Here is a 25,227-nt window from a genome sequence, read left to right on the forward strand (position 1 = left end):
GCAGCCGGCCAGGCCAGCCCAGGAACAAGACGGCCTTTCTCCCCCTGACGCACAGCCTTTGCAGAGTCAGGCTCCACGTGGAGCTCACTCAGTAATGCCCTTTACCTGTGTTTTACATTGTTTTGACTGCCTTTTTTTGTAGAAATAAAAATTCACCTTAGAATTAAAAAAAACAAAAGCTTATACACATGCAAAAACTTGTTCACAAAGCACCTATCCTATCTAATAATAGACAAACATGGTAATTGACCATACCTTCGCTATGCCTCCCATGGGCTAATCAGCGTGATATGCAAATTAACCGCCAACAAAGATGGCGGTTAATTTGCATACGTAGGCTCCAAGCGGTGGAGTGAAGCCTGATGTTTCCGGGGCCGGCAGAGCAGCGAGGCCTGACGTTTCCGGGGGCCGGCGAAGCAGTGAGGCCTGACATTTCCGGGGCCGGCTCCGGCCAGAACTCGGCCAGAGTGAAGGCCTGGGCCCTGGGTTCCGGAGGCAAACCGGTGACAGCAGCCAGGGGAAAGGAAGGCCTATTGCATGAATCTCTTCGTGCAACAGGCCTCTAGTATATGTATAAAAGTCTAAGCAACCATTATGACTGAACGACTGGTCAACCGGTCAGTATGACATGCACTGACCACCAGGGGGCAGATGCTCAAAGCAGGAGCTGCCCCCTGGTGGTCAGTGCACTCCCACAGCGGGAGCACCACTCAGCCAGAAGCCGGGCTCACAGCTGGGAGTGCAGCTGTGGTGGTGGCAGGAGCCTTTCCCGCCTCCCCTCCGTGGCAGTGCTGCTGGCAGCAGTGGCAGGTGGCGGCAGCAGCAGCAGCAGCAGCTGGCACAGTAGGCTGGGATGAGGGCAGAGGAGCTGTGCCCAGCCCTGGCTCCTCCCCGGCTGCCTGCCACTTTGGCACTGCTACATCCCTTGGGGATCAGTCTGAAACCCAGCAGTCCGACATCCCCCAAGGAGTCCCAGATTGCAAGAGAACACAGGCCAGGCTGAGGGATCCCACCCATGCATGAATCTGTACACTGGTCCTCTCATTATTTACAATTGCCCAAAAGCAGAAACAACCCACATGTCCATCAACTGATGAATGGAATATTATTCAGCTTTAATAAGAAATGAGTAGTGACACATGCTTTAAGATGGGTGAACCTTGAAAACATTTTGGCAAGTGGAAGAAGCCGTCATATAGGACCACATATTGTATGTATGATTCCATTCATTTCAAATGTTCAAAAAAGGAAAATCCATAAAAACAGAAATAGATTGGTGATTGTCAGGGCCTGGGAGGTAGGAAAGAAATGGGATTTGGGGTTTCTTTTTGAGGTGATACAAATGTCCTACAATTAAGTGTGGTTATGCTGTAGAGCTCTGTGAATTTAAAAATTCATTGAGCCCTGGCCAGTGTGGCTCAGTTGGTTGATCGGTTGAGCATGGTCCTATGCACCAAAAGGTTGCCAGCTCAATCCCCAGTAGGGAGCGTGCAAGAGGCAACCAATCAATGTTTCTCTCTCACATTGATGTTTATCTCCCTCTCCCTTTCTCTCTCTCTAAAATCAATAAAACATATTTTAAAAAATAATGAAATTTTTAAAAAGTGATGTTATTAGACATTTGGAGGTAAACATCAGTAGAAACAACTAAAAGGAGTCAGGACGGTTCTACAGGAATGAGATTCGTAAGGGGGAGTGCAGGGCATTGCTATTTTTCATTTGCTTATACCATGGAATGCTATCTGAATTTTTAAACCTATGTGCACTATTATTTTGAAAGAAAAATAAAAATAAATTTTAAAAAAGACTTTTGCTACTGAAAACAATTACTTTAAGACGTTTTTTAGGCCCGGCTAGTATTGCTCAGTGGTTGAGCATCTATGAACCAGCAAGTCACAGTTTGATTTCCGGTCAGGCACATGCCCAGGTTGTGGGCTCAATCCCCATTAGGGGGCGTGCAGGAGGCAGCCGATCAATGATTCTCATCATTGATGTTTCTATCTCTCTCTCACTCCTCTCCTCTCTGAAATCAATAAAAATATATTTTTAAAAAACAAACCAACCGGGAGACAAAGTTGGAAACGTGGGCTGGGCTCAGAGTTCATGACATCTGGAACAAGAGGAGTCTTGTTGAGCCCCCTTGTGTCCCAACTAAATTTGTTGTGATTCCTTTGTACTCCCGTTTCAATCTCCTCCCTTGGGCCATCTGCTGAGACTGGAGAGCTCTAAATAGCCCTTCTAAACCCTTTTCAGCAAATAGTTATTGAACATCTGCTATGCACTAAGTGTGACACTCAGTGCTGGGGGTATATGGGCTCCCCATGGTCCCAGCTCCCAGAGAACCTGCTGCAGTCATCGATAAGGATTACCAAGTACAAGGACCTGTGGGGCCACATAACAGGAGGCCTTGCTCAAATCTAGGGGCCAAGACAAGCTTCCTGGAGGAAGTGAGAGAGAAACTCCTCCCGGTCTCGGCATCAGGACCAGCTGGGTGTCTGTGGGCTCCAGCTGGGGGCAGAAGCGAAGACAAGCTGCTCAGTCTCAGGCCTGGGAGAGGCGGGTTCCGTGACTGTGCAATGAGGCATCCAGCCAGCCGGGTGGGTCTGGAAGGGGTGGCAGATGTGTCAAAGGCATTAACACTTCCCCCAACTCCTCCGGCTTCGTGGCGCCCGAACCTTTAATTTTAGCCCCTTTGGGGGCTCCTCCACAGTGCTGGTCTCCCCGGGACCCACCAGGTGCCCAGGGCAGTGTGATACCCAGACCCTCAACCAGGAGTGCCCAGCTCACCCTCCCCCGCTCCTGCTACTCTCCTGGAAAAAGGCTGCCAAAGGCTAGAAGCTGCATTTCAGCGGGTCTGGGGTCCCAGATGCAGTGACATCTGCAGTTTTGATCTTGAACCCCTCCTACGAATTTGTCCCTGATGACTCCTCTGTCCTGCCCTTTGAGAGACCCTTGGGTCTAGACACCTGTACACCGCCCACCCAGATCACTCATCTTTCCTGGGGCAGCAAAGACAGACAGCCCCAGAGGCCCCCACTCTCTAGCCTGGCTCAGGAGGGGGCTGTCCCCCTGGCACAGAACCAGGGATGAATTGGCTCATTCCCTATTCCTTCATCACCACTGACCCGTCTCAGGCTAACTGGTGGCGACAGACCAGGAGAAAATGCTCGTTGCTGTCAGACATCTGTGCGTCTGGGCGCAGTGGGAGAAATGAAGAGCCAGCTGGGAAGTGGGGCGGAGCCACGAAGCCTTTAGGAAAAGGAGGCCTAGAGCTAAGTCACAACAGACACCTTAACTGGCCTTCCTTCCCCAGGGCGTCAGAGAAGAGAAAGGCATCACTGGCCCAGCCTGGAGAAGTGAAATGAGCTGCCCTGCTCTGGAACAGGCTGGAGCCTGGAGTGGGGGGAGGTAAGGGAGAAAGGAAACGAAGGCAGATGTGGGACTGGGGTCCAGCCTGGCCATGGAGGCCTCTCAGTCAGCTTCAAGCCTGTGAACTTTATTGTGAGGGCAATGTAGAGCCATGAGGCTTTCAGTAAAAGACAAGGAACTTCACCTCCCGGATCGTCCTCCCCCAAACCCATAACCCAAATCTAATTATGAGAAAAATACCAGACAAGCCCAAATTTTAGGAATATATTACAAAATACCTAACCAGTGCTTCCAAAACTTTCAAGGTCAGCAAATACAAGTCTGAGAAACTGTCACACCAGAGGAAGCTAAAGAGGTATGACAACTAAACGTAATGTGGTATCCTAAAGGATTCTGAAACAGATAAAGGACATTAGAGAAAACTTATCATTAAAATCCATATCAAGTGTGGATAGCCCTAGCTGGTTCGGCTCAGTGGATTGAGCGTCAGCCTGCAGACTGAAGGGTCCCAGGTTCAATTCCAGTCAAGGGCACATGCCTGAGTTGCAGGCTCGATCCCCAGTAGGGGGCGTGCTGGAGGCAGCTGATCAATGATTCTCTCTCATCATTGATGTCTCTCTCCTTCCCTCCCTCTCTCTGAAATTTAAAAAAAAAAGTGTGGATAGTTAATAGCAACATATCATATATCCATACAATAGATTATTCAACAACAAAAAGATAAAATACTGTTACACGTTAGAATCTTGAAAACATGCCAAGTGCAAGCAGCAGACACAAAAGACCACATATTGTACAACTCCATTTGTATGAAAGCCCAGAATAGGCAAATCTACAGAAGTAAATCAGTGGTTGCCAGAGACTGAGGGGTGGGGGGCGGAAATGGGGAGTGATGGGAACTGCTAATGGGTGGGGTGGCTCTTGGGTAGGCAAGAATGTTCCAAAATTAGATTGTAGTGATGCTGCACAACACCATGAATATACTAAAAACCACTGAATTGTTCGCTTTAAATGGGTGGATAGCTCAATAACTTAAAAATAGTAACGTTGTTGGTTGGTTAGTTGTAACAAATGTACCACTTACAGATGTTAATAGGGGAAACAGTGAACTCTCTGTACTACTCTTGTAAATTTTTTGTAAATATACAAAACTACTGTAAAATATAAAAAGCTTATTTAAAAATTTACACAGCCCAGTGTGGCTCAGTGGTTGAGCATTGATACCTATGAACCAGGTCAGTTCGATTCCCAGTCAGGGTACAGGTCCTGGTTGTAGGGTCAGCTCCCAGTAGGGGGCGTGCGGGAGGCAGCCAATCAATGATTCTCTCATCATTGATTTCTCTCTCCCTTCCCCTCTAAAATCAATAAAAACATTTTTTTTAAAAATTTAGACACATATACAAGTTTGTTTTTAAAGCAAGTGAGTTAAGTGCTGTTAAGGGCTTGAAAGAGACATGGCCACAGAAGACTTACGGATATTCATGAGGGGGAGAGGCATTCAGTTGGATGGGGTGTGGGTTGGTTTCCTATTGGGGCTTTAACAAATTACCACCAACTCAATGGCTGAAAACAACACATTTTATTCTCTTCGAGGTCTAGAGGTCAGAAATCTAAAATTATTTTCACTGGGCTAACTCCTGTCAATAGAGCTGCATTTCTTTGTGTTTTCCAGCTTCTACAGGCCACTGCATTCCTGACACACGGCCCTTCCATCTTCAAAGTCAGCAGCAGTGTAACAGCTTCTCCTCCCTCACTTTGACCCTCCTGCCGCCCTTTCCCTTCATAGGACCCTTGATTACACTGGGCCCATCTCAATTATCCATGATAATCTCGTCTCAAAGTCAACCATTTCCGCAAAGTCCCTTTTGCTACGTAAGGTCACATATGCACAGGTTCTGAGACTGAGGATGTGGACATCTTTGGGGGCAATTATCCTGCCCACACAGGGGGGCATCAGGGAGGTGAACAAAGGAACAGGCAGTGAGGGGAAGGGAGGTCAGCTGAGCAGGTGGAGCCTAAGGTGCCCGTGGGACATCCAGGGGAGTTGTCCATCGGCTTCCTTCCATCTAGTCACCAAACACCAAGCACCGCCCATGAGTTAGTCACCGGGACATAAAGGTGAGCGCTGTACTTCACTGGTCCTAAGAGACCTCTCTTCACGTCTGAACATTTCTGAAATCACGATGCACTTTCTAATCGATGACATCTTACAACTGCAATGGGTAGGGTTTCCTTTTTTAATGACACGAAGTAAACCATTTTACAGCCAAAGGCACCTTGGAGTCAATGAAAACGAGGTCTGGCTTAGCACTAGAGTGGGTGTGATGATTACAGAAATTGCAGGCCTCACTAGAACATCAGGTACCCCCTGGTTCTGGCCTGGCCCCTTCCACCCCCCAGGTGTCCCATGGCTCTGGTGCTCAGCTCTCCAGTAACTAACGATCTCCACCAGAGCGCTGGCCACACACATGCTCAGCTAGTCCCACAGCAGGTCCAGGGACCATCCCGCCCCAGGTGTCACCTGTCTTGGGAGTCAGGCCGTTCACCTGGCCGCACACTGAAAAGACCCAGCCTCCAGGCCATTACCTAAATGAGTGGTTCTCAACCTTGGCTGCACGTTAGAATCACCTGGGAATCTTTTTAAACTCTGATTTCTGGGCCTCATCAGGATTTTTAAAAGAGTCCCAGGTGATTCTAATGTGCAGCCAAGGTTGAGAACCAGACCTAGATCAACTCACTCAATTCTCTGAGAAGTAATTTTACAGCTCCCCGTGAGATCCCAATGGCCAGCCAAGGTGAAAAGGGGAGGAATCAACCTAACTCGGTGCAAGTGAGGAGACTAAGGCAGCACTAAAGGGATGAGGGGGCGGGGAGGTTCAGGTTCACTATAGAATTATACCTGAGACGTGGTATAATTCCACCGGCTCCCTCACCCTCTAGCTCTGAGTTCCTGGGAGGGGACCAGCTCAGTTATCTTAGTCCCCTCAGGGCACTAGCCCTGTGCCAGGCACACTGTGGGAGCCCAGGGTCTCAAATGCCAGGCAGAAAAGACCTGGTACCAAGAAAGGTCTGGGAAAGGAGCCCCTTGGGCCTGTGCCAAGCCTGATCTGCTGTGTAACCTCCAGTGAGCACCGCCCCTCTCAGCGCTTGTTCAATGGACAGCTGAAGGGTCCTTCAAGTGCCAACGCTGAGTCTGCGCTTCACCTAAGGAGCTTGAGACAGTGGGAGCCGGTGAACACCAGGCTTCCTGCTCACACCCAACAGATGTCCGAGCCCTTCACGGCCTGAAACCTCCACTTCCGGGGCTCTATCCTATTCTAGCTGCAAGGACGGAGACTCGCGTCCGAACAGCCAGCGACCTAAGAACAGTGAGACAGGAACTCCCACACCGGAGAATGGCATGGGAGTGAAGGGGTTTTCAGATGGTGAGCAGAGTCCAGGTGGGGAGGCCACAGGACACCTGACAGCCCTGGCTCTGCCCCTAGGAGTGGTAAACAAAAACCAGAAACTCTCAGAGAAACTTCATGAGGAAATACTCAAGGACAGAGGCAAATCCAAAGGGGCTGTGGAGGTCCCTGGCTTCTGGCCATCAGGACAGTCAAGGGCCTAATACACAACTATAGACTTTTATTGGGAAAGGAAACTGACTGAAAAGTGGCCCCCAATATCCTCACTGCCTGAGGCAACTGGGGCCTCCTCCAGAGAGTCCAGGAAAGAAAGAGCCACTAAACTGGCCCTCAGAAGGCTCAGGTGTAGAGGTCAAAGTCAATACGTTTTGAGTTGTAGAACTGTCCACCAGGGGGGTCCAGCTTCCGGCAATAAACACCGTCAGGGAAGTAGCCTTCATTCACCCACGTCTGCAGGAAGAGAGGGCAGAGCTGGAGGAGGACTGTGAGGGCTGGGAGGGAGAGCGAGGCAGATGGGGCTCACCTGCATCTGGCTGCTGGAGAAGGGCCCGTAGAGCTCAGCATCGCCTGTGTTCTCCCACTTATATTCCCACATCACATCCAGCAGCCCGTCTCCTGGGGACTCTGGTTCTGAAACAGCAAAGCCATCTGGGCTTCAAGGGTCCTGCCCCTGCCCACACCCCACCTCTGCCCTGAAATCTCACCTCCTCTCTGGACAGGGGTTGGGGTCTCCAGCTCCCCTTCTGCTACTTCATCAGCAAACATGTCCAGAGAAGGCTGGGGCGTGGGGTCAGGGGGCCCCTGGGTCCGGCACCCCAACCCCTTCAACTGCACGGCCAAGCGTTCTCTTGTCTCCTGATAAACACCAAGGTTGCCTCGAGCCACCATCTGGTCGGCCAAACTGCACAGCCGGTCCAAGCGCTGGGGGGAACTGGGCCGCCCAGGCCCCTTGCTACCCCCTTTGCCTCCTCCTCTGGCCCCCAGACGCCTCAGTGCCCCAGCCACTGTCTCTCTTGGCAGCAGGAGCTCCAGAAGGCCCTCCAGGAGGGCTTGGGGACTCATTGGTGTCTGGCCCAGGCTGTCCTCCTCCTCGGAGTCTGACGGTGAGCGCTGACCAGGTGGCCGCTCCCTGATCTTCACCTGTAATGTGAAAATGGGGGGCGGGGGAGTTATTTCCTACAAACTGCCAGCAGGGCCCAAGCACTTGCTGCCTCCAGGCCCCAGCCATGCCAGCCCCGGAGCCACACCCAGTCAATGTTGTCCAGCCAGCTGTCTCGGATCTGAGCATCCCGGTTCAGGAAGTAGTTGCCATCAGCATCAAAGTGGCCTTCCTCCATCTCTTCCTGAAGGTTGAAGGGTGTGATGCGCACACCTCCCTCACTGGGGAGGGTGGCTGCTTCCTGACCTGCACCAAAGACACAGGTGTCCATGCTGGCAGGCAAGAGACAGGAGCCTCCTTCGTCCACATTCCCAGGAGCCCGTTTGCTCCCCTAGCAGAGTCAGTTCTTGGGTATAACTCACCTTCCACATCCTCTGAGGCCAGGATGTCGTATTTGCTGGACCCCTCATCATCATCATCCTCCTCATCGCTGTCCAAAGAGTGTTTGCCTTTGAAGCGGCTCCCAGGACCTCCTGCCCCAGCCACAGGGTCCACTAGCTGTGAGCAGGAGTCAGACAGTCCACAGATGCAGGTTACTGCTTATTGAAGGGAACCAAAGTTTTGCCAACCTGAAGCTGCCTTTTTGGAATATTAATTTTAAGCTATTAAGAAACAAGACTCAGAAAGAACCTTTGGCCCTCCCCGCTTTCCTGCCCAATAGATTCAAAAAGAAAACCTACTATAGCAGTGGTTCTCAACCTTGGCTGCACATGAGAATCACCTGGGAACCTTTTTTAAAATCCTGATTTCTGGGCCTCATCCTCCGGAAATTCTGTTTCTTTGTTATGGGGTGGGGGGGGCACAACATTGGTAACAAAGAAACAGACCCCCAGTGTGGGGTGTGCAGGAGGCAGCCGATCGATGATTCTCTCATATCATTGATGTTTCTATTTCCCTCTACCTCTCCCTTCTGCTCTGAAATCAATTTAAAAAAAATTGTTTTAAAATGTCATATATACCTAATGCTGCCTCACTGAGTTTGGAATTGTCGTGCTTATGTGAATTTCCCATGTGCATGCATTAAATTTGATTTTCCCCTGTTAATTTGATTTTTGGCCCAGCTATAAGAACTTAGAAGGTGGGAGGAAAGTATTAATTTTTTTTCTTCGCACCCGCACTCTTCCTCAAAATGCTCCAGGATCTGGACTCAACCTGAGAATCCCCCAAACGCCCTTCGCAGAGAACATGAAAACCTTGCCCCTTCTCCCCAAAGCTTCTCCCGTCTCTGGCTCCAGTTCCCGTTTCCGCCCCTCACCTTCTTCTTGGGAGCACCGACCTCCTCCTCATCCTCCTCGTCTCCCACGCCCTGGAAGGTCACTTTCCGCTTCGGCATGGCTGCACAGAGGGTCTTCCCCGAACAGCAGAGGGAAAGGCGCAGATTAGGGGACCGGCGAGAGGACACTCGCCGCGAGAGGGCCCCCGGCGCAGCACTGCCAGGTGCGCACAGGGCCAGGCTGTGGGGGAGGCAGCACAGAATCGGGGCCGGAAGGGGAGTTGGCGGCCCAGAGGCCCCGGGACCCGGGATGGCATCCAAGAGAGCTGCTGGGGGCGGGTCCGAGAGGCGGGCACGCGGAGGGGCTCCCACCCACACCCGACCCGAGACGCGCGGGGACCCGCTTCCTCCCGTGACCACCCCATTCCCGGCTCCCGCAGTCCAGTCGCGACGCGGGTCCGCGGGCTGACACCCGCTCCTCCACCCCAGCTCCCTCGGGCCCGTGAGGTCCGGGCGGACCCGGGACCTAGCGCCCTGGTCCCCGGCTTCTCCCTCCGCCGAACCCCCAACTCCGCCGCGGGCTGGCCCCCACCTGCCGCGGGCTGTGTGCACAGCTCAGAGCAGCGGCAGAGCCGCGGGACTCACGCAGCGCCCGGCGCGCTCACCTAAGGACCCTGGGCCGCCCGGCAAGGGAAGGGGAGCTGCTCGCGCCGGGGCTACATCCGGGGCACAGGCCTTCACCCGGAAGGGAACTGTGGAGAGCGCCCGGAAGGCCGGAAGTGGCTTCGCTCCAGGGAGGACCAACCCACGCCGCGGGCGGGAGTGCGGGCGGAGCGGGGAAGTCACACCCCTCTCAGAGGTGACGTAAGCTGTTCGGGGCAATACGACGAGAAGACGGGACCTGTGAGCTGCTGGACCCCTATCGAGCGAGAGGGATGGGCCCACGCAGTGTCCATTCCCTCCCACAGCAGTAGCGGCTCTGGGGACGGGGGCGCCAGGTCACGGTGCGGGGCAAATCCGAGCAGGGCCGATGGGGTCCTGCCCTCGTTACTCTTTCTAGGGTTGCGTCACCTTTCCTCAGGGCTGGCCAACCCTGCGCCCCTCACCATCCCACTGGAAATCCTTCCCCAGCTCGGCGGCCAGTCATCGGCCCTCTCCTCTCCCTGGGGTGAGCCCGGCTCTCCCGCTGGCCCGCCTTGAGGCCCCGGACCGGACCGGGGTGGGCACTCTCCGGACCCAGCTCCCTTTAGGACGCAGGGGAAGTAATTTACCCACCCCTCTCCCGGGGCTGATTCTAGGCTTCGGGGCTGATTCTAGGCTTCCGAGGTGGAAAGGGCCCCGCTACCGGAGAGGTGGCCGTGGCACCGGCTCCAAGCACCGAGGCCAGAGCCCCCTGTGCCCTGATCTCAGGTAGGCCCGGGAAAGGGCACCAGAGCCCCTCTCCAACCACAGCCGCAGAATGGAGACCCTCTTAGCAAACAGGCCCCGGCCCAGGGCCCCTTCCCGGGTTCCGTAACCTGGCCGGAGGGCAGGGCTGGGTGGGGAAGTGGCTCCGTGCTGCGGGGACACTCAGAGCCTGAGTCCCACCAAGCTGAGGCTGTGCCCAGGAAGAGCCTACTGGGACCATAGGAGGCAGCATGGGGTCCCCAGGGGAACAAGATGGACCACCCCTCCTCCTGCCCGTCTCCTCCAGATCGTACTACCATGAAACTGCACCCAAAGTCTGTGCTCAGTTTCTCGCACAGGTACAGGTTCCAGACCTGAGGGCATCATGCTAATGAAGGACCAAAATACCAGCTACCAGGGTCCCTGGTTCATCTTCCAGGGAAGCCTCCTCTTCTACCAGGAGCACCAGGCAGACATGCCCCTGGGCCTCATCCTGTTGGAGAACTGCCAGGTGGAGCCATGCCTCGGGCCACAGAACCCTATGCCTTTGCCGTCCTGACCCCTGGGGTAGAGGGCACAGAAGTTGGGCAGGCCTACAGGCTGGAAGCAGAAAACCAGGAGCGGGGAGCCTGCCTGTGGGTTCAGGCTGGGGTGAGCTGGAGGCAGCTGGCTGTGCTACGACCCCCACCCGCTAGAGGCTCAGTACCAAAGCTGTGCCAAGCAGCTGGCCAAGAGCCCAGCTCACCCCCACATCCCCCATCCCCCCCAGGACTGTGGCCTTCTAGCCACCCTCAGTCCCCACTCCAGGTTCCAGGAGTTGCATGAGCGCTTTGGGAAGGAGATCCGGGCACTGCAGCTGATACGTAGAGGGCTTCCGGAGGCCAGTGACAATGGAGACAGCCGATCCCAGGCAAAGATGGGGCAGGAGCTCAACCATTGTTTGTTGATGAATGACTGAGAGATGGACCAAAGGCCAAGGGGTACCTACCTGCCAAGACCAGCCAACTGCTTCAGTAGATCCTGGCTCACTCATCACTTGCTCCCTCCCTCTCTAGTCCTTATTCTAACCCCCTTCTCAAATAACAAGGCAGGAGACATGCCCAGGTATAATAGCAGGTTCTTTTCTGGTTCCTCAAAGCGCCACATGGGGTGGGGGCAGATACAGAAGAGAATGTAAACATTGGGTTCCACCCCCTGGAGCTCAAGAAAAGACCCCTTTTCCAAATAGGGGCTGGAGGGTTAGAAGGAAATAAGGTGAAAGGTGAGGGTCCTGGTGAGGCAAAGCAGGGGAGGCATGAGAATAGAGAGAAAGGTGGGTGAATAGGAAGGAGAGCAGGACGGTGGTGGGTGAGGAAGTGGGGGACATTTCCTGTTCCAGTGCATGTCCCCTTAAACAGTGCAAGAACATTGTGGAAGGAGAACCAAAGGACAGAAGATTGAGCGAACACCCCCACCCCTGGGCCAACCAGGTCCTTTATACATAATTACAACACAGAGATGTCCAGAAGTCAAGGAGGCCCTCGGCCAGGAAGTGGGGGAGGCAGGCAGGACTGGAGAGAAAAAGGAACCTAGCTCCACTTCATGGGTAAGGGGAGCAACTGGAGTGTAAGAATCTGAAAACTGACTCCCCCATTGCCAAGAGTCACCCCTTTGGTGACAAAAGGCCAATCAGGACAGCACCTGGAAAGGGACCCCAAAGGGAACTGGGGCAAGAGTGAGACCCCAGCGCGACCTAACTGGAGGTGAGGGGCTCCAGACTTGTTCAACAGCTACCTCGGAGAATGCAGCTGCCCCATGCACTGACTGTCCTGGCTGTCGGGATCAGCAGCTGGCAAGGAGACGGGGAATCAAGCCACTTTCCTCAGGAAGAGGGACAGCTTACTGAGGGGTCTGCTCTTGGCTGAGGGAAAGGAGGGGGCCATGCAGTCCAGGCCCAGAGCAGAGGTCAGAAGTAAGCGTCCTGCCGGGGTTCAGAGGCCGAGGACCTGTCCCCACCATCCTGGGGGGCTGGAGGCCCATCTGCCTTTCGGCGCAGCGACAGCTTCCTGCCTTGGGCCTTCTTCTCCTGCTTCTGCCGCTCCTTCTCCTGCTTCTGCCGCTCCTTCTCCTGCTTCTGCTGCTCCTTCTCCAGCTTCTGCCGCTCCTTCTCCCGCTTCTCCCGCTCTTTCTCTTGTTTCTGTCGCTCTTTCTCCCGTTCCTTTTCTTGTTTCTCACGTTCCTTTTCCTGTTTCTGCCTTTCCTTCTCCTGCCTCCGGTCCTTCTCCTGCCTCCGGGTCTCCTTGCTGGGACCCAGTGGGGTGCTGTTACCAGTGGGCGAAGGAAGGGATGGATGCAGTCCCTCAGCGGTGACCACAGGCCCTGGGGTAGGCCCAGCACTGGCCCTGTGGGGAGGGGGTGGAGATGGGGCTCCTCCAGCTGCCAGGGAGCCCCGGCTCTTGAGGCCATGGAGGCTGAGGAGGCTAGAGGAGGGGCCCAGGGGTGGCTGCTGCCTCCGGCGTTCCTCATGGATGGCCCGGGAGCCATGTAGTCGCCGTGAGGGCCGATACTGTAGTTCCCCCCGGGTTTCCCGCCACTTCTTGAGCTGGGCTGTGTTTTCTCGCTCAATCAGTGCTTCTGTCACTGGGAGGTTAGTCACCTAGATGGAGAAGAAATGGGTTCTAAAATGCAGATGAGGTGGGGATGGCCTGAAGCAGATCTGGGCTTTGCCAAAGCCTCTCATGCCTACCTCATGCACCAGGAAGTCCTCCTGCATGCACTGTTGGGGCAGGTTGCGCAGCTGCTCCATGGTTTCATACATGCCCTGGCAGGAGCGCAGCTTCTCCACTGAGCCCAGTGTGTGCCGCAGCAACACCAGGGCCACCCGGAAAATTATCTTTACGCCTGCAGAGTAAAGACAGCACAGGTGATCATGCCTGGGACCTCAGCATGTCCCATGTAGGAGGGACTCACAGCTCCCATCCCTATCTACTGTAATGTGGGGTGCGGGTACGGTGTTTTGGCCAGGTTTAAGCCTCAGACTAATGAAAGGACAGGGTCCTCTCATTGCCACGTGCAAGTCCCAGCTGGAGGGCAGGGCCCTCCCAGCACAGTCATAGCCAACGGCTGTGGTTGTAAGCTTGAACCTATGGTCCGAACACGTAGCCCCATGTGCCTTGTGCTAGAGTTCGGGTGCATGTAGCTGAGTGAGGTTGAAACTCACGAGAATGCTGTGAACAACGTGATCACGCCCCTACTTTGCCTCGTGGCATCTGCTATGAAATAAAGACAAGGCTTGTGGGCGCCGGCGCTGTCTCCTCATCAGGGAGCAGCGTCCCACCGAGACCCAGCTTTCATTCTCTTGTCTGTCTTTCTTTAATCCTTTCACCCCCCGCCTCGGGATCACCCTTGGCTGTGCTGGCGCGGCCCACTATAAACCTTACATATGAGGAAGCCCAAGATGGGAAATGAACTGCCATGGGTTTCAGGTTCCTGGGAGGGAGAGTAGGCTCTGGGGTTAGTGGCAGAGCCAAGACCAGGCCTCAGGTTCCAACCCCCAGACCCAACAAGCACCTTCTATCAGCAGACCACCGCCTGGCAGGCACCGTGAAAACCCCTACAAATGTACCTTCACAGAAGAACATATCCCAGACACGCAGCACTGACGCCCAGGGCAGAGTGCGGGCAAAGATGCACATGAACCATTCTGTCATGTAGAGCACGGGGTCAATGCGCTGCCGCCGCAGGTGTCTGTGTGCCAGTGGGGAGGCACGGCGCAAGAGTGCAAAAAAGATTTCTCCATCCAGCTGAATGGCCTCCTAAAGGTGAGATGAGCCATGAGAAGGGGCCTGCTGTGGCCCCCTTGAGCAGGGGATCCTCACCTCAGTGGGCGAGGCCCAGAGCAGAGGGGACAAAAGGGCAGAGGGTGGGGCAGGACAAGGACCTCCCTGCAGCCTTGGGGAAAAGTCAGCCTGTTGTACCAAGCCTTCAGGTACTCACCAGCCCTGCACTGTAGTAACCCGGGAGGTACTTGTCGCAGATCTGTACCAGGCACCAAAAGGCTTGCTGAGAAGGGCAAAAACAAGGAGGGAGGGGGCCTGAGAAATGGAGCAGAGAGCTCCCCCATCACCACTGTAGGCCAAGATCCTCCCCACCCCCTCCCCAACCAGGACCACAGTATGCTGACCTCAGCAGGCATGTGCATGAGCAGCACTGCAGCCACTGGGGCCTGTGCCTGGCAGTAGCCCTCGTCGGGCCGGTAGATAGTGTAGGCCTTAAGGATTCGATACAGGTCCTGTTGCCTGTGGGTATTGGGAAAAACCATGAGGGCAAGCAAAAGAGTTGGAAGCTCTCTGCCCCAAACTAAATCTGCCCAGTCTGCAGCCCCAGCCCAGACCCCTCCTAAATCTAATTCCAGATTAACTTCTGAGCTCTACTACCACACACTTCAATCCCCTTCCTAGCCCTGCCTATCAAGCTTAAACCAAAGACTCAGATCACACAAAACATTCCAGGCTGCAACTTCCACCCTTGCCTGCACACCCCACGTGCTCCCTACCATTCCCAGCAGTCTGTGTTCGCTCTCTCTCCATCTGCCAGCATCCAATAAACCTTCAAGGTCATCTTCTTGCAGAAGCTTTCAATAGCCACAGCTTCAGTCCTCCTCTAACAGTCTGAATGTTTGCATCATGCCCCCCTCCCAAACCACCACCACCAATGGGCCCTGTTCTAGGTGAAGGCTTGGGAAGCCAGGTGTGCCTTAGACCTTTCTCTTGTCTCTACATCCAAAAGAATAAAATCTCTTCCCTAGACTTGCTCCTCTTCCTTGAGAGTGCCCCAACGCTGTGTCTGGGAATTCCATCCACTCAACCCCACATCAGAAAACAGAAAGCCTTCCTTTACTCCCATGGCTAATCAGTCTTCTCAACATTACGACCTAAATTTATTCCATCTGTTCCTTCACAACCACTTCACAGCTCACACCTTCATCACTTACCCAGAAAAAAGTAATGACCTCCCAGATCATCTCCCTGCATCCAGTCACACACACTCCTGACCACTGCTTACAATCGTGTTTCCAAAATTCAGCCACTGACGTGTGGTCTTCGTTTGTGCTTTATCTGCATTCCACCCCTATTACTCTCCACTTTGCAATAGCATCCATGAAATGACAGGTTTGATATACTAGTTGGTTACCTAATTCCTGTCTGCTTTTATGCCCTGCCTTCCGCCCTGTTGCTACGGGTGAACTGTCAGTGATCCTGAACAAGCACAGCCTTTCCACTTGGGACTGGATCTCATCCCCTTGCCTACACAGGCCATCTCCAGTAACCTTCCCATCTCTCCTGCATCATCGATTTTTCTCCCTCTACTAGATCATTCCCATTGCAAACTACATCTTTTATTTCCTTTAGTTTAAAGTAAGTCTCTTGACCTCACTTTCCTCTCCAAATATCACACTGTTTCCTTCCTTACCTATTAAGTGAAACTCCGCCAGAGTATAGGCTCACTGTCTTCAATTTCTTTCTTCCCTTTCTCCAGCGAGGCTTTAGTCCACTGTTCCCCACAAAACTGTTTTTATCTAAGGCAGTGATGGCGAACCTATGTCACCTCTGACACGCGAACTCATTTTTTTGGTTGATTTTTCTTTGTTAAATGGCATTTAAATATATAAAATAAATGTCAAAAATATAAATCTTTGTTTTACTATGGTTGCAAATATCAAAAAATTTCTATATGTGACACAGCACCAGAGTTAAGTTAGGGTTTTTCAAAATGCTGACACGCCGAGCTCAAAAGGTTCGCCACCACTGATCTAAGGCCTCCCACAGTTTCAGTCCAGAGGTCAATTTGCAACTTGACTTTACTTGACCCATCAGAAGCATTTCATACAGCCGATCCTAAAACTCTTCACTTTGCTTCCAGGAATCACATATTCCTGGTTTTCCTTCTACCTCTCCAGCTTCTTCCAGTCCATTTACTGGTTCATTCTCAGTAATTACTATTCTTAAAAATGTTGGAGCTGCAGGGCTCAGTCTCTGAGCTTCCCTTCATTTATACACTTGCTGCCTTGACAACCTCATCCAGTCCCAGGGGTGAGATTTAGTCCCATCTAGAGAGTGACAGGTCTTCACTTTCCAATTTATTTCCAATTTAAACCTCTCCCCGAAATCCTTAATTATATATATTTACCTCCAACCTACTTGACATCTCCATCTTGATGTCCAATAAGCATTTCAAACTACACATTCCAAAACTGAACTCCTGATATACCTCCCACACTTACTTTCCCCCATTTTCCCCATCCGTCTCAGCATATGGTAACTCCATTCTTCCAGTTTCTCAGGCCAAAAACCTTAAGAGTCATTGATAACTCCTCCTCCTCTTTCTCTCTCTCACACACTCCACATCTAATCGACTGGCAAATCCTTTTGGCTCTAGCTTCAAAATATAACCAGAATCCAACCATTTCTCCCAGGAGTGCCACTGCTATGATCCTTATCTATCAGCATCTCTCCTGAATTATGGAAATAGTCTCCTCACTGTTTTCTCTGCTTCTGTCCTTGTCTCCTCATCGGCTATCCTTAGCACAGCAGCCAGGATGAGCCTTTTAAAATATACAAGTCAGCCCTAGCCAGTTGTTTAGTGGTTAGAGCATCAGCCTGTAGACTGAAGGGTCTCGGGTTCAGTTCCGATCAAGGGCACATACCTGGGTTGCAGGCTCAATCCTAGACCCCGTGCAGGAGGCAACCAATGTGTCACTCATACATCGATGTCTCTCTCTCTCTCTCTCTCTCGCCTCTCCCCATCCCTTCTACTCTATCTAAAAATCAATGGAAAAAATATCCTCAGGTGAGGATTAACAAAAAAAGTAAAATAAAATACAAGTCAGATCTGCTCAGCCAGTGTTGCTCAGTGGTTGAGCATAGACCCATGAACCAAGAAATCACCAGTTCAATTCCCAGTCAGGGCACATGCCCGGGTTGCTGGCCCGATCCCCAACGGGAGGTGTACAGGAGGCAGCCCGTTGATGATGTTTCTCTCTCATCAGTGTTTCTATCTATCCCTTTCCCTTCCTCGCTCTCTAAAAATAAAAGTCAGATCCAATCACTTAAACCCCAATTTCCATTCACATTCTCTATTCCCCTCTTAAACTCCTCTTTATTACTTACCATCATTTATTTCACATACAACATATTTTCTTTCATCTTACTGTCTATCCCCACTAAAATATAATAAGACCCATGAGGGCAAGAGTTTTTGTCTCTTGTTCACTGCTGTCATCCGTGACTAAAAGAGTGCCTAGCAGATAGTAGATGCTCAATAAATATTTACTGAAAGGATGAACTTGTTGATAAAAAATGTCCATCCGAGAACCACCTAAGATCAACTTGCATATTACTGGGGAGCAGTAAAAATACACTCGGAAAAGCCTGGGAAAAAACAAAAGTTCAAGTGCCTTGGAACAGTATTTAAGGGCCCTTCGTGATCTGGCCCTAAACTACTTTTCCAGCCTCAACTACCCAACCTCACTTCTCAAACACAGTTTACATACCCCCCAGGCAGGAAAACCTTGTCCCCTGCTCTGCTCCCATCTAGCCTTCAAAGCCCAGCTCAATGCCATGAGCCCTTGTTGTGCCTCCCTTTCTTGCCCCTACAACAGACCCCCAGCCCCACCCACCAAGTCAGAGTCTTCTGAGAACACGTCCCTCAATATGGCTTGACACTCAATCCACAAAGGACCAGCCTTCTAGAAGTCCTGGAGAGCATGAACTGCTTTCAACTGTCTTGTATTCACCTGGAGCCACCAACAAACGTTTGCTAACTAACCCACGTGGCCAGGCCACCTTACCCATGCCCCCCTCGAGCAGCAAACATCTCATGGAAAGGGAACTGGCGGTGCAGGTCCTTCTCAATCACATCCAGCCACTTGGGGTCCCCAGGAGCCCGTTCCAGCTCCTGCAGTGGGAAAGCAACAATTACCTCAGGATCTGGGGGAGCTGATGATATCCTTCAGCCAGTGTCACATGTCCCCACACCCTGGACACACCTCAAACTTGCCCGGGTTCTGCTCCAGGAGTTCCTTGCTATTGGACAGATACTGCCAGGCCTTGGCTCTGAGGGAGGAAGGGATTCCCTTCCGGCAGCGCAGCTTCACCTAAGGCAGAATGGCAGGCGGGGGAACAGCTTCAGGGACTGGCCCAGCCTCCAAGTCTCCCCCAGCAACCCTCAGGCTCCCTGGGACACCCCGCCCCCATCCACAGGCTTAACTCCACTCCACTAGACCTTGCCTGGCTTAAAGTTACTCCTTCCCAGGCCCAAGTCCCACTTCTCCCCAGCACGGTCCATAGAGCAGATACTACCGTGTTCCTGGGCTTCCCCAGAGCCCCGGGGCCCACCCTGCCCCTGCCCCTTGTGCAGTGCCCTGCCCACCACTTAGCCTTCTCAAACCTTCTGGAAACGTCGTGACAGCCACTTATCCCAGTTACTGAACATCTCCAGCCACTTGAGCTCCCGCTGCCGAGCCACATCCACGGGAATGGAGCTCTCTCTGCGGGACGGGGGAAGCATGGAAAGGGTCAGGAGCAGTAGTGTAATACCTGGATGCTGCGGGAACTGCGGCAAGCCACCTCTCCAGGCTCAAATGAGAGACTGGACATAAAAACATTTTGTGAGCTGCCAAGCATCAGATGTCTGGCCATTTAACTATCCAAGGTCCCAGTTAACCAAACTGAAAGGACTTCTTCCCTTTGGAAGGAATCTCTGCACAGAGATTGTGTTCTCATGTTGGATTTCTATACAGACGTGTGTTTAAATCAGCCGTGGGCAAACTACGGCCTGCGGGCCGAATCCGGCCCGTTTGAAATGAATAAAACTAAAAAAAAAAAAAAAAAAAAAAAAAGACCGTACCCTTTTATGTAATGATGTTTACTTTGAATTTATATTAGTTCACACAAACACTCCATCCATGCTTTTGTTCCGGCCCTCCGGTCCAGTTTAAGAACCCATTGTGGCCCTCGAGTCAAAAAGTTTGCCCACCCCTGGTTTAAATCCTACTTCTGATGTATATAAGTTTGGGGAGAGAGTACAGAATATGTAAAACCATAGTTTGCATTAGACCTAAATTCAAGTTCTAGCTTTTAACACTTATTTATTGTATAATCCTGGGTAAGTCACTTAATTCCTCTAAGCCTCAATTTTCTCATGTATAAGATGTAGAGAAAAATAATATCTACCTGACAGTTTATATGAGACAATACATATAGGGGTGAGGAGATAATAACAATTATTACCCATAAAATAAAATATAGAATATACTTCTCTGTCTCCTTAGAAGCAACTGTCTTGAGTTTCCTCCTATCAGACTCTTGAGATTCCCTTGGGCCACCTGCAATTCTCTTTACCTCCTCCTCTCTGAAATCACCCCCGACTCCCAGGCAAATGAAGCTTTCCTTACACTGTTTGCTCACTGTCTGTCAGAGCTACACATCAAGATGCCTCATCAGTCTTTTTTTTTTTAATAGACTTTAAAAAATATTTTTGTTGATTTGAGACAGAGAGAAAGGGACAAGAGAGAAACTTCAATTTGTTGTTCCACTTATGTATGCATTCATTGGTTGATTCTTGTATGTGCCCTGATTGGGGATCAAACCCGCAACCTTGGCATATAGAGATGATGCTCTAACTGAGTGAAGTACCCAGCCAAGGTCCCCATCAGTCTTGAAATAATTACTTTTAGGAATCAATACCAGGAGGTGAGTGGAATGGAAAAAAGAGCTTGGGGTTTCCAGACAGACCTGAGCTCAAATCCCATTTCTGTCCTTAGAAGTCGGGGTGTCTTGATAAGTGATAACCTGAGTCTCTTCCTCATCTGTAAAACAGGGATGTCACAACCTACATCACAAAGTTATGGGAGCCCCAGCTGGTTTGGCTCAGTGGATAGAGCATCAGCCTGTGGACTGAAGGGTCCCAGGTTTGATTCCAGTCAAGGGCATGTACCTGGGTTGCAAGCTCAATCCCCAGTGCGGGGCACGCAGGAAGCAGCCAATCAAGGATTCTCTCTCATCATTGATGTTTCTCTCTCTCTCTCCCTACCTCTCTGAAATCAATAAAAATATATTTTAAAATAACAAAAGAAAAACACAGAGATGAGAAGTCTATTGAGAAACTGTATATAAAGGACTATTAAAAGAGAGGGCTCACCCGGCCAGCATGGCTCAGTGACTGAGCGTCAACCTATGAACCAGGTCACGGTTCGATTCCCGGTCAGGGCACATGCCCAGATTTCTGGCTCGATCCCCAATTTGGGGCTTACAGGAGGCAGCCGATCAATGATTCTCTCATCATTGACGGTTCTATTTCTCTCTCCCTTCCTCTCTGAAATTAATTTAAAAAATAAATATGTTTTTAAAAATGCACAGAAGAGCCTGGCCAGTGTGGCTCAGTGGTTGAGCGGCAACCTATGAACCAGGAGGTCCCCAGGGCACATGCCCGGGTTGTGGGCTTGATCCCCCCTGTGGGGAGTGCAGGAGGCAGCCAATCAGTGATTCTCTCTCAGCATTGATGTTTCTTTTTTGTTTTTATTTTAATATAGTTTTATGGATTTCAGAGAGGAAGGGAGAAGGAGAGAGATAGAAACATCAATGATGACAGGGAATTGTGATTGGCTGCCTCTTGCATGCCCCACTCTGGGGATCGGGTCCACAACCCAGGCATGTGCTCTGACTGGGAATCAAACTGTGACCTCCTGGTTCATAGGTCGACGCTCAAACGCTGAGCCACGCTGGCCAGGCTCATCACTGATGTTTCTATCTCTCTCTCCCTCCCTCTTCCTCTCTGAATTCAATAAAAAATATATTTTTAAAAAATAATAAAAATAAGCCCTAGCCCGTTTTGCTCAGTGGAGAGTGTCGGCCTACGGACTGAAGAATCCCTGGTTTGATTCCAGTCCAGGGCACGTACCTCAGTTGCAAGCTTGATCCCTGGCCCTGGTTAGGGTGTGTGCGAGACGCAATCAATTGATGTGTCTCTCTTACATCAATGTTTCTCTGTGTCCCTCTCCCTTCCACTCTCTCTAAAAATCAATGGAAAAATATCCTCCGGTGAGGATTAACAAAAAGAAAAAAACAAAAATTTTTAAAAATGCACAGAAGAGGCATCTAATTGAAGTAGGGGAGTGGATATCAGGAAAGGCTTCCTGGAGAAGGGGACCTGTGAGGTAAGCCACAAAAGACTGGGTAGAACTTAGCGGGAAAAGGGGGAGAAAGGTATCCCTGGCCTGAGTGTGAATCAGTTCAACAGGAGCACAGCACGAAGTGCTTGGTGAGGAGCGGCAGGAGAGCAGACCAGAGGGGCTGGCAGGGCCAGATAATGAGCCTATGGGCAGGCTAAAGCACTTGGACTTTAACCTGTGGCCAGTGGGGAGCCACTAAAAGTTTTTAAGGTACATATGGCCCAGTCAGCCTTGTGCCTCAGTAGATTCCTCCAGCACAGAAGATGGATTTTAGAGGGACAAAACTATAAAGCAGAAAAACAGCATTCAGCCCAGTGCCTGGCATACAAGTGGGGCTCACTAAAATCCAATTCAATCCAAGAGTTCCTTAGGATAACATGGTGTTAAGGAGAGAACCATTGGTCACAGAGATCCAGATTGAGTAGAGCAATTCATTCAATTGCTTCTTCATTTGTAAATTGGGTACAACACATCCCTCAAACATGGGAAAGCATCAGGGTCAAATTTCAGTTCCCTTCCTCTTACAGGACCAAGAATGTTGGTGCACAAAGGTTTTCTGATTTTTTTTTTTTTTTTTGTGGGTAATAATCCCTGACTAGAATATTCTCTCACCACCAGGCAGGTCCTCCACCAACCCCAACAGGCCCAGCCATGATTAAATGTTACATCTTCTTTAAGATTCAGATTAGCTTCAGCAGGATTCCCAGACTGGGCAAAACATCCCTTCCCCAGGTGCTCACAAAATCCTGTGACCATCTCTAAGTGAAACCTAACATACATTGAAACCAAGTATTTAGGTATATTTCTCCCTCTAAATGATGAGCAACTTGAAATGACTGTTTTATCCTTAACATCCTGCACAGGGCCTGCCACCTGGGTACTCAGGTGATGCTGAGCTGACCAGCAGGTTACAGGGGTAGCGGAACAATGTGCAGGATCCAAAGAGAGAGAAGGAAGAAGCCGGAGGTGATCACACCCCCCTCAGGAGTGACTCAGGCCCCTGGAGGGAACTAGGAAAGAGTAAGCTGGGCTGGGGAGATGAGAAAATGGGGAAGAGACCTTCCCCACCCCCTTTCCCTCAGTGAAAACACAAGACTGTCCTCTGTTCCGCAGAGGGGCCCTGTTTTCAGAGTCTCCCTCCATCACCAGATTTCTCCACCTCCCCACCCCATCAGACCTAGGGTTATGAGGAAGGTGCGACGCCTGCTTCACTCACAGACTCTCCCACTAGGGGACCAAAGATCTCTACCAGAACCCTGCCCAGCCAACACTGCAGAATATCTGGCTCAAAGCTAGAGTCTCAAATAAAGGAGCTGGGATGATCTTAGATATCATCTCATTCAGCCTTTCATTTCATAAACTGAGCACGGAAATGGGGAAGACACCAGCTCAAGGGCACACAACCCACCTAAGGCAAAGCTTAGGCTCAAACCCAGAACTCCTGGCACCTGCTCTGAAACTCACAAACACGTGCAGAACTTCTGGGTGAGGATGCTCTAGGCTAGGGCATGATAGGAATGGCCAGGTATCCCACACGCACTGTCACCCCTGGATCCTCAGAGGAGGCTGGGCTGCCAGAGTCTGAGCAAGCTACTTCTCCCCGCACCCCCAAAACCTGCTTCACTGAAGCAGCCCCACTGGGTACTCACAGGCTGCCCGAGTACTGGCTGCCCCCAAGGAAGCCATACTTGTCCGTCTTCCGCAGGGCCAGCCCGTTTATCTCTGAGTCTGAGCCCATGGAGCTCGCATCATCCACCAAAGACTCCGAGGTCCCAGACATGAGGCTCACGGAGTCCAAGTAGCTCAGAGTGTCCGGGGCCTGCCCTCGAGGCCCAGAGATGCCAGGTCCCAGGCTGGACATGGAGCCTAGATCCTGAGAGTTTTCTGCAGGCTCTGGAGCAGGGGTCACCATCACAACCGCGACCAGAGCCTCACTAGTCCCTGAAGGCCCTGTGCCGGACCCGGAGGGGTCCTCTGGAACCGGTCCTGTTGATGCCGATGGTGCTGCTCGATGTCCACTTGTCACCTGTCCTGCTGTCACTGCTGCAATCCGTGCAGTCACTCCTGAGGCCGCTGTGGTTCCCGGCTTGGGGGCAAGCGGGGGTTTGGCGGTCAGGGCTCCAGGAGCCGTTCTGGACGAGGTTCTGGTGGAGGTCCCGGTGGAGGTTCCTGGTCCAGAGGCGGGTGAGGTTCTAGTCTCCTCCGTCTTTGGAGAGTCTGCCCCTAGGGCGTGAGCCATTGACGTCTGGTCTCCGATTACCGCCGCGGGCATCAAGACCTCCGGGCCGGAGGAGACCTGCGCTTCGGGTGAGGCCTCCAGTGTTAGCATCACCACGGTGCTGCCCGTGACCGTCGGGGCCGGGGCTGAAGCCGGGGCCGGGGCTGAAGCCGGGACCGGAGCTGAGGCCGGGGCCGGAGCTGAAGCTGGGACCGTGGCTGAAGCCGGGATCGGAGGTGAAGCCGGGATCGGAGCTGAAGCCGGGACCGTGGCTGAAGCCGGGATCGGAGCTGAAGCCGGGACCGGAGCTGAGGCCGGGGCCGGAGCTGAAGCCGGGGCCGGGGCTGAAGCCGGGGCCGGGGCTGAAGCCGGGGCCGGGGCTGAAGCCGGGACCGGAGCTGAGGCCGGGACCGGAGCTGAGGCCGGGGCCGGGGCTGAAGCCGGGGCCGGGGCTGAAGCCGGGGCCGAGGTCTGGGTGGGCCCCGGTAACCAGGTGGGCCGCGCCTCTCCGGGGGCCACCAGGGTGACCGGGGCTGAAGTGGCCGTGGTCACTGGCGGCCCCGGAGCCACCACTAAGACGGGCCCGGCCCGGGAGCCGCGGGGCGGCGGCGAAGGGGCCGCGGGGGCGCCATGACGGCGTGGCGGGGCCACAAGGGGCGCCGGGCCCGTCTCCATGGCCGCGGGCCGCCCCTCACATCCCCCTCCCGGCCAGGACGGCCGCAGAAGGCGCCGCCCTCAGGCCGCTCCGCGCCGCCCGTCGAGGAAGGGGAGGTGAAGGGCGCGGCCCGGCGCGCGCTGGGGGCGGGGACGGCGCGCGGGCGGCCGCCGGCCCGCGGCGGCGGCGCTCGGGTCCCGGGGCTCCGGGTGCCGGGGTCTCTCTCGCGCCCTCTCACCCCTACCTCTCTCTTGCCGCCGCCCCCTCCCTCCTGCTTTGGGCGAGCAACCGACCTCGCGCCTGCGCACACGACCGGGTGCCGGCTGAGCGGCCAGCGTTGCGGCGTTTCACGCCTGCGCGCGGGCCGTCCCATCGCGCTTCTTTTTGTTCCCGCCTCGTTAGAGGGCTTGGGCGAATAATAGGAGAAAGGGAACTGGGTTTCTGCCAATCGTTGTACGGGTGGGTGAGGTTGGAGGTGGGAAGAGGAAATGGAGAAAAGGTATGAGACCAATGAGAGGGCGGGAGAAGGTAGGGGGAGGCGGGACGAAAGGAGCAACTAATAGAAAATCAGGAAGCTGAACCTCCTGGCCAATAAAAATTGCGGGACAGTGAAT

The 25,227-nt window shown here is 52.8% G+C and overlaps 2 protein-coding genes and 1 pseudogene across 5 annotated transcripts; 1 reads left to right on the plus strand and 2 right to left on the minus strand.

The window, feature by feature from the left end:
- Window positions 1-4,930: 4,930 nt before the first annotated feature.
- On the minus strand, window positions 4,931-9,878 carry CD2BP2 (CD2 cytoplasmic tail binding protein 2). Of its 3 annotated transcripts, none has more exons than XM_081090073.1 (8): window positions 9,811-9,878; window positions 9,188-9,280; window positions 8,295-8,430; window positions 8,021-8,178; window positions 7,478-7,913; window positions 7,297-7,403; window positions 6,101-7,223; window positions 4,931-5,972 (listed from the first exon to the last, which is right to left on the minus strand). In XM_081090073.1, the coding sequence occupies exons 2-7, from the start codon at window positions 9,263-9,265 to the stop codon at window positions 7,113-7,115; spliced, it is 1,026 nt and encodes a 341-aa protein (XP_080946199.1). In that variant the 5' UTR covers window positions 9,266-9,280; window positions 9,811-9,878; the 3' UTR covers window positions 4,931-5,972; window positions 6,101-7,112. The 3 variants fall into 3 exon arrangements, with proteins under 3 accessions (XP_080946199.1, XP_080946201.1, XP_080946200.1); XM_081090075.1 differs by having other exon boundaries at window positions 4,931-5,977; window positions 6,091-7,223; XM_081090074.1 differs by having other exon boundaries at window positions 4,931-5,994; window positions 6,086-7,223.
- A 971-nt stretch (window positions 9,879-10,849) lies between these two features.
- LOC308518591 (sesquipedalian-1-like) lies at window positions 10,850-11,489 on the plus strand (annotated as a pseudogene). Its single transcript has 2 exons — window positions 10,850-11,182; window positions 11,301-11,489. The product of its transcript is annotated as a sesquipedalian-1-like (transcript).
- A 142-nt stretch (window positions 11,490-11,631) lies between these two features.
- TBC1D10B (TBC1 domain family member 10B) lies at window positions 11,632-24,633 on the minus strand (the record flags this gene model as incomplete). Its single annotated transcript, XM_081090076.1, has 9 exons — window positions 11,632-13,166; window positions 13,257-13,411; window positions 14,136-14,325; window positions 14,507-14,572; window positions 14,694-14,808; window positions 18,360-18,466; window positions 18,558-18,665; window positions 18,959-19,058; window positions 23,390-24,633. The coding sequence occupies 9 exons, from the start codon at window positions 24,631-24,633 to the stop codon at window positions 12,477-12,479; spliced, it is 2,775 nt and encodes a 924-aa protein (XP_080946202.1). The 3' UTR covers window positions 11,632-12,476.
- Window positions 24,634-25,227: the final 594 nt, after the last annotated feature.

Source organism: Myotis nattereri, assembly GCF_964212035.1.
Source record: "Myotis nattereri genome assembly, chromosome: 4".
Classification (NCBI taxonomy): Eukaryota; Metazoa; Chordata; class Mammalia; order Chiroptera; family Vespertilionidae; genus Myotis; species Myotis nattereri.